This window comes from Belonocnema kinseyi, chromosome 4, assembly GCF_010883055.1.
Source record: "Belonocnema kinseyi isolate 2016_QV_RU_SX_M_011 chromosome 4, B_treatae_v1, whole genome shotgun sequence".
NCBI lineage: Eukaryota > Metazoa > Arthropoda > Insecta > Hymenoptera > Cynipidae > Belonocnema > Belonocnema kinseyi.
The window spans coordinates 147,875,151-147,884,254 of record NC_046660.1 but is presented as its reverse complement, the minus strand read 5'-3'; the positions used below and the strand labels follow the sequence as shown (position 1 = coordinate 147,884,254).

Genomic DNA, 9,104 nt, shown 5'->3' with positions numbered 1-9,104 from the left:
GACCCAAGGACAACCGCCTTCTGCATTTTTCCCGCAAGTGTTCTAGCATATTGTTGACACGCAGGGATGCTTCTTAGGCTATTAGCAAGTGAAAGCTTGGCAACTCCAAGAGCGCCGATGATAAGGACGATCGTTGTAAGGTACAATCGTTGCAACTCCCTTATAAGGTCTCGATACCTCTCTTTCTTTTCATTCTCCTTGGCTATGATGTTTTTGTCAGCTGGTGCCGAAAATTCCATAACGAACATGGTTCGCTTCTCGAAGTCAAGAAGAACCATGTCAGACCTCGAGTGAGCAACAGAAACAATTGTCGAGCATATAAAGTTCCAGTATATACGGCACTTCCCATTCTCGACAATTGACTCAATTTCCCTAGGAGCATTTAGAGGAGCGATATTAAGGTGAATTCCGTAGGAGTGACAAAGATGGTAATGAAGTACTCTTAGTGCCGCATTGTGCCTTTGAATGTAGGTCGTTCCCGCGTGTGTTAGACAACTAGATAGTATGTGAGCTAAATGCTCGGGGTGTGCATGGCACGCCCTGCAGCTATCATCGGGAATGTCTTGGCTGCAAAATTGAAGAAATATAAAATGTAGATCCAGAAAAAAAAAACAAAAAACAAAAAAGACAAATTTTCAAGAAATATTCAAATCTGAATCAAAGCCAAAAACAGGTATTTTCGATAAAACAGTTGAATTTTGAACAATAACTGTTTGTATTCTATTTTATTGCATTACTTTATTTATCAGAAAAAACTACTTTGACAAAGAAATATGGTTTGAACAAATAGAAATTTCTTAAAAATTAAAATAAATGTATCAGAGTTATGTAATTATTTAACAAAAAGTAGCATGGGATACCAATTTGAAAAGAGTGGACATCTGTAGCTCAATTTTGATAAGTGATGGAAATAAAAGTAAATAATTGTGTAAATAATTAATAATGTTTTTAGAAAGTTTTACGACTTCAAACAATGGCAAACAATTACATTCCAATCAGAAATACGATTATTTTTTACATTTTTTAGGAATAAATAATGTTCGAAATAATTTAATTTTTTTCAAGCAATTGAGAATGGTTTAAAAAGTCGTAGAAAAATTATAATTGTCTGTTAGTAACTATTCGTATAAAAAAGACGACAGGAATTGCTAAAAAGTAACAATATATAATACGTAAAAATGTAGTGTTGAATTTTTGGGACATGTTTAGAGCTCTGCGGGGATGGTGAGGGTGGGTTGGAAATAAAAGTTACATTGGCGCTATGCAAATTAATCATATATTTCTAAATTAAAACTTTTTTGAATTAAACCAAAAAAAAGTGTTCGGGGACGTTCGTTAGCATGGTCGCTATCATGTCCCAAATTTTTAAGACAAAATATTGATTATTAAAGAAAAGAAGCCGTCGGAACCTAAAACTGGTAAAATCGATACTTACAGTTTCCCCGGCCTTTTTCTACAAATATGACAGGTTTTAAAAACTGCATTCGGAGATGCTATAAAATGTCATAACGGACATCCCCAGACTCTGTTTTGAGGGATAATAACAAAAAAAATGTATTGTGCTAAATAAAAATTTTATGCATATGCATTATTTTGAGGTTACGTCGTTTTTCATCTCTATAAACTTTTTGATTTCCTGCAAACAAGGTTAGTTCCGGGAGATTAGTTACTATGTTTATTTGTAAGTCCAAAGTTTTCGACCAAAAATATTGTGTAGTTTGGAAGTAACGCTCGGGTGAATTGTAACACACATAACCTCGAAATATACACGCACGTTGTTAGCAATATCAAAAATTGTTTGATAAAAAAAACACAAAAAAGTGTGTGAGGACGTCCGTTAGCATGTTCGCTATCATTTCCCAGAATTTGAAGGCAAAATATTTCTCATCCTAGGAAAAAAGCCGGGGGAATCTAACACTGAAAAAATCGATACTATTTCCTAAGCGCTATGCAAATTAATCACATTTTGCTAAATTAAAAATTTTTTGAACTAACCCACAAAAAAAGTATGTGGGGACGTCCATTAGCATGTTCACTATTATTTCCTAAATTTTTAAGACAAAATATTTATTATTCTAGAAAAACAGCCGGGGGAACCTAAAAATGGTAAAATCGATCATTTTCTAAGTATCACATGCCCTTAAGGCTGTGTTGGTCTTAAGGAATACAATATCCCAGGTTGAAAAAAGGAAAGAATCGGAAAGGCCGCTTTGGAAAGATTCAGAAAGGTTTTAGAAAGAATAATTGAAATTCATTTATGAATGTGTGTGTGTAATAGTTCTAAATTTGAACATTTTTTTTTAAAAACATGATAGTTTTCTCCGAAAAGAAAACTTTTAATGATAAATTCAAGGAATGCAAACAGTTCAAACATGTAGAATGTTGAAAAATTGAAGTTTTCTAAAACACAATGTCTGAAAAAAATATTATAAGAAAACTTTTAAATCTTACTAATTATAGAAATAAAAAACTAAAGGGGCCATATCTGGGCCAGATCGCGTCCCTATTTTGGATGCCTAGATCTGGGTCCTGTCGGGTAGAACGTTTTATTTACGGTCTGGCGCTAGACAGAATACCATAACGGGACCACATTTTTCCCGATCGGGACCCGAACGGCGCCCCACAAAAATTTCTGCGCAGGATTGGGACACCTCGTCATTTATTCGAAAACAATTAAGAAAGGTTCAGAAAGAAGTAAATCAAGTGGGACACTTCGCAAAAGTTCGGAAAGGCATCGGGAAGCTTCGGAAAGAAAAAGTATTCGGAAAGAAACGGAAGCAAAGTTCACAAAGAAATCGGAAAGGATCGGAAAGGTATTTTCTTTCTGATTCTTTCCGATTCTTCAACTAGGGGTCATCAAAATATTCGCTATCGATTTTCGGCGCTCACTGCATAATATATAAAAATAAATAGTTAAAAGAACGATTAAAAAATTATATTGTTGATTTACGATTGGTCCTTCAAAAACAGGTTTAACGGCCGTTGTATTTGACATATTGAAAGCACAAATTTTACTGTTTTGATTTTTTTTCTTATTTCGATGTATTTGGCTCAAAAATAAAAGTAAAAATATTCCAATTTATTTCTTCATATATAAAAAAAAGTATTCCTACTTCCCAAAAGAGGTTTAGAGGATAGTTTATAGGTCTTCTTAAAAGCAACAGTTTTGATATCTTAATTGTTTGTCGTATCTTGCGTTATTTGGTCCAAAATTTGAATGTTTGATTTTTCGACAAAATTAAAAAAGTTTCTCTCACATTGTAGGGCTTTTAGGAAGCAAGGTTTTTCTTTTCTTGAATTTTGTCCATATCGTGCTGTTTTAGCTTAACATTGTCTTATTTTTGAGCTCTGTAAATTATATGACTCTGATAATTTTGTTTTTATTGAAAAAAATCATTAGTTTAAATTGTTGAACTTTCTGACTAGTACGAACAGACGTACATATAATTCTTAAATATTGAGAAAAATGATCCCAAAAATGTTTAAAATGCTCTGTCATTTCAAATTGATATCCAAATTAACTGGTTCACGAAATCTTACCTCTTGTACAGGCCTTAAAATAATGTACCCAAGGTCATTCTAATCGTACAATTCCTTCAAAAGTGATCGTGTTTTTTCTCAACCAGTGAATCCGAATACATCGAGATTTGATGAAATGTGCAAAAATCGATTTTTGTATCAAAGCTTGGTCAAAATTGTATTAGAAATAAATCTAGACAAGATACTTTAGGCCAGAATTGTTATTCCAATTTTTTAAGAAATTATTCTATTTTCCAAAAATGCTATCTTTGGATCTGATTTCCAAACTGGCATTCAATCACCCTCCAAAGTTAATTCTAATTCAATCTAATGGTATAGGTTTGTGAAAAAGATATCTTAAAGAAATTTAACTTGCCTGAATTTTAATTAATAAAATATTTAGGGATTTTTTTGTATTTTAGAAAATGTTTCATCTGAACCTCATCCTAAAATTTGGTTTATTCAAGCAATAAAATAAATTAGAGAGTCGTTGGTGTTAAAATTGTATCAGAAATAAATCTAGACAACATATTTTAGGCCAGAATTGTTATTCCAATTTTTTTTAGAAATTATTCTATTTTTGAAAAATGCTATCTCTGGATCTGATTTCCAAACTGGCATTCAATCAGCTTTGAAAATAATTTTTAATTCAATCGGATGGTATAGGTTTTTCAAGAAGATATCTGGAAGGAATTTAACTTGCCTGCATTTTAATAATAAAATATTTAAGGATTTTTTTTTGTATTTTAGAAAATGTTTTTTCTGTACCTCATCCCAAAATTTGGTTTAGTCAACCAATAAAATAAATTAGAGACTCGTTGGTAACATAATTGTATCAGAAATAAATCTAGACAAGATATTTTAGGCCAGAATTGTTATTCCAATTTTTTAAGAAACTATTCTATTTTCCAAAAATGCTATCTCTGGATCTGATTTCCAAACTGGCATTCAATCAGCCTCGAAAATTAATTTTAATTCATTTTGATGGTACAGGTGTACAAAAAAGATATCTCGAAGAAATTCACCTTGCCTGAATTTTAATTAATAACATATGTAGGGCTTTTTTGTATTTTAGAAAATGTTTCACCTGGACCTCATCCTAAAATTTGGTTTAGTCAACCAATAAAATAAATTAGAGACTCGTTGGTGATAGAATTGTATCATAAATAAATCTAGACAAGATATTTTAGGCCAGAAATGTTATTCCAATTTTTTTAGAAATGATTCTATGTTCGAATTGGCTACCTCTGGATCTGCTTTCCAAACTGGCATTCAATCAGCTTCGAAAATCAATTTTAATTTAATCTGATGGTATAGGTTTATCAAAAAGATATCTTGATGAAATTTAAATTGCCTGCATTTTAATTAATAAAATATTTAGGGATTTTTTTTATTTTGGAATATGTTCTCTGGACTTTATCTTAAAATTTGGTTAAGTCAGCCAATAAAATAAATTAGAGACTCGTTGGTGATAGAATTGTATCAGAAATAAATCTAGACAAGACATTTTAGGCCAGAATTGTTATTCCAATTTTTTTAGAAATTATTCTTTTTCCGAAAAATGCTATCTCTGGATCTGATTTCCAAACTGGCATTCAATCAGTCTCGAAAATTAATTCTAATTCATTCTGATGTTATAGGTTTGTCAATAAGATATCTTGAAGGAATTTAACTTGCTGCATTTTAATTAATAGAATGTCTAGGGATTGTTTGTACTTTAGAAAATTTTTTCTCTGGACTTCATCCTAAAATTTGGTTTAGTCAACCAATAAAATAATTTAGACACTCGTTGGTGATAGAATTATATCAGAAATAAATCTAGACAAGATATTTTAGGCCAGAATTGTTATTCCAATTTTTTAAATAAATTATTCTATTTTCGAAAAATGCTATCTCTGTATCTGATTTCCAATCTTGGAATCAATCAGCCTCGAAAACTCAACATTAAACTCGATTATCTTCGTCAATTCTCTGTCCTCTATCAGCAATTCTTTTTCAATCAAAGCCTAAAATGACGAAGCAAAGACTCTTTTCAATTAATTCTTGTATGCCTTAATTTTGTGCTGGGGTATCTTAGAAAAATAGACATTTTAAGTCTGTAAGTACTCTATTTGAGTACTCTTTGAGCGCTCGCAAGTTTGAGCGCGTCTAGGGTGCGCGGCTGTTGAATCCCGCTCTTCGCGGTCGATATTGGGTTACCTCGTGCTTCGCGCTCGGATATTTATTCTTTGCGTTTGGAATGCTCGAATAAAACTTTATCAAAGTTATCAATTTTTTTCATAACCTTCGTCATTTTTCCACAATTTTTAAACTGATTTTTCTATTTTCAGTGTTATTTTTCACGAATAAAACAAATAGTACGCGTCCTATCACGAAGTGAACCGTAATGAAATTCCAGATCTTTTTTGGGATAACAATTTTTGTTAATTCATCTTTTCTCGTTTAAAAAACAATGTTTTTATTCTCCTGAATTTTTGCATATCACGCGTTTTTTGGCTTAAAATTTTGAATTTTGGTTTTTTTTAAAAATGTTAAAAATGCTATAAATCTGAGAATTTTCTTTTTACCGAAAACAGTCATTAGGATCAATTGTTTGTCCATTTTAATATTATAAATATTCTGAAGGATCGTCAAAACGGTGCTTATTCCCTTTCAGAACACCTTTATTTAAATCAAACTTCTTTATTCATGCAAAAACTGTTTACAATTTTTATAGGTAAAACTTTTTATAGGTCGAAAATTGTCACGCCTTTTTTCCTCCACAGGCGATGCCGATAATAAATATAGGACAACATCCAACTGAAAAGATGACATTGGAAATAAAATTTATGGAATTGGTGTCTTCATTTCTAACGGCATAATTTAAGCTTAAACGATATCTTAATCAAATATACTAAAATGAAATTTCGAGTAGATTTCCATCACACTAAAAGATTTTTATTTTCTGATACGATAAAATAATGTATGAATTTAATATTTCGAAATGATAAAATAGATAATTATAGCAAAACTTCGAAAAAAATTGGAATACAAAATCTGGCACAAAATGTCGCTTCTGCATTTATTTCTGTTACACTAACGAGTCTCTAATTTATTTTATTGGTTGACTAAACCAAATGTTAGGATGAGGTCCAGAGAAAACATTTTCTAAAATACGAAAAAATCCCTAAATATTTTATCAATTAAAATGCAGGCAAGTTAAATTTCTTCAAGATATCTTTTTGACAAACCTATACCATTAGACTGAATTAGAATTAATTTTAGGCTGATCAATCCCCAGTCTTGGGATATGGTCTAGAGATAACGGTTTTCCAATAATGTTCATTGAAATGAACCTGCTGAAATGCACAAAATCCATCTGCATTTCCTGACGTGTATTCCTGCGCTATATATCATAATTATCACATTATAATAGCGTAAAATCGCGAAATCGTACATTGCAAGATTTTACATTATATTATTATTTTATTATATTATATATAGGAGGGTTCTAGTAGTGGCCGAGCGATGTTAGTGCATTGTAATCCCCTAAAAAGCTCCGGAACCTGCCTTTATGTTAACGTATTGCGCTTTATTTCAATACAGAGGTTTTGCGATATCATTGTGCGATATCTTTTTCTCCTTGTGTGGAGATTCAAAACGCGAGGACAAAAACGGGATCCAGAAGTATTCAATATTTCTCACGTTACCACTGGATTCTTGCAATTTTTCAATACTTTTTAAGGCAAGACTTCTTACCGGGTGAGTAAATTACCTAGAGTATTTTACGTAGACATCGCTGAGCCAGGGGGAATGAGTGATCGGAGTTTGACCCCCCCCCCCTCCGAAATTCTTGAAACATGTACATAATATGCATATACTATGTTATAAGCCGCTGCATATTAGCTCCCCCTCTCCAGAACTTGTTTCCTGCTGTATTGGGATCTAAAATCATGACGTCAGAAGGGGGATTTAAACTAAGATGACCGGTGACAACGGGGTCACTTTGCAACTGATACATTGCGTTAGTGAATTTTAATCGTTTTTCGTGCTTAGTATGTCAAAGATCTCGCTCAGCATTACTGAAATTTGTAAATTTACGTTATCCACTTCTTCGTGTAGAAATTTTGTGGAACGAAAAAAGGTGTTACACACTGGACACATTATTCTATGTAAAACAGCCGGATGATCAAACGAGCATAAAGCTAATTACTTTTTGTTTACAATCGTCCGGTTTGCGGTACCAGTTTAAGTACCTTTTCCCTGCACTGCAATCTACAAAAAGTACATTTTCAGATCATAACTGAGCATGTTTTTTATATATATATAGAAAAGGAAATTATTTACTCTAATAATAATTTTAAAGTTTTTCTTGGCAGTTTCTGAAAAAATTTCAGCCAGACAAAACTCAAGTTTTCAAAATACTTTTGATATGTGTAAAAACGAAAGACGATTATACTTCATGTATTTTAGGGAACTTTTAATTAGTTTCTTTCAAAATTTTGAGGTTATAAAATAAAATTATGGACAATCAAAATGACTCAAATGGTATATCTAAATTATTTATAAATTAAAAATATTAGAAAATATATTTTGCTCTATAAATCAATGTGAACTTATCTGTTCGAAATGAGTAATCCCCACGTTTAAAATTCAGAAAACAAGCACACATATGTTGAGGTTACCTTCTTCTCCAGTTTTAGAACATTTTCCCCTTGATTTCTCCGATCGATCATTATACATAGATCGTCTATTTCTGTATTATCGGACATTTTTTTTAATTTGATGATTTAAATTGTAGCATTCAAAAAATAGATTTATATTCCACTCTGAATATCACCGGAAAAGCACACAGCTTTTTAAAAATGACCACGTTATTTTAGTTCCAAATTTAGCAACGAGGTGGCGTGTCGCTGTCTTTCAGATATCAATATCCTAGCCCGAAAAATTTTACTGGCTAACACACGTCTTGGGGCCCTGAAGTCCCACTGGAGGGGTAGAGAGCAGAGCGTCGACCACCGAGTTGTAGGTAGGTAAGGTGGTTAGATACGATTCTCACGGCATTGGCAACGCTGGCTTGCTTGGAAGCGTGAAATAGATAAGTGGCAGTAGTACTAGTTAGGTGTTGATGATGGCTCTCCCATTACGTTAATTTTATTGAAATTGAGTTAGGCATTTTTCGTTTAGCGGTTTATCCTCGAATTTGCGTGTATCGATGTTGCACGTGGAATGCAGGTCGTTGTCGATCATTTCACGCCACAAATGTGACTCACTGGATACTTTGTATATTAATGCCATTCGAAAGGATGACTAGATCAAAGGGTACGGGAATTTGGGATTTGTGTTTTGTGGCAATAATGAGAGTGAATGAGTTTTACTCGGAATTTTAACCAAAGTTTTGGTGAAGTTAGTGAGCAAAACTTGTGAAAACGGAGTACAGTGTAGTGGAAAAAATTTAAGATGGGCAGCCTAGGAAACTGTCGACGAATCTGGACGAAGCCAAACAATCCTAATATCACCGCATTATCCTTGTTTCTACTCTGTGGAACTCTTGGTGAGTGACTTCTATTAATTGTTCGCGTTCCATGCTTCTTGTACGAATTTGT

General features: G+C 32.5%; 1 protein-coding gene across 6 annotated transcripts in view; it reads left to right on the top strand.

The window, feature by feature from the left end:
- The first annotated feature begins 8,494 nt into the window (after positions 1 to 8,494).
- Positions 8,495 to 9,104, top strand: part of LOC117172093 (DE-cadherin-like) — a 470,947-nt gene continuing 470,337 nt past the window's right edge. For all 6 annotated transcript variants that reach the window (XR_004466959.1, XM_033359866.1, XM_033359864.1 and 3 more), the window contains exon 1: positions 8,495 to 9,052. Coding sequence is in view for 5 of the 6 variants with exons in the window: in XM_033359866.1 (XP_033215757.1) it covers positions 8,959 to 9,052 (94 nt within the window). In the remaining variant the exon portion in view is untranslated. The remainder of the gene's footprint in view (positions 9,053 to 9,104) is intronic.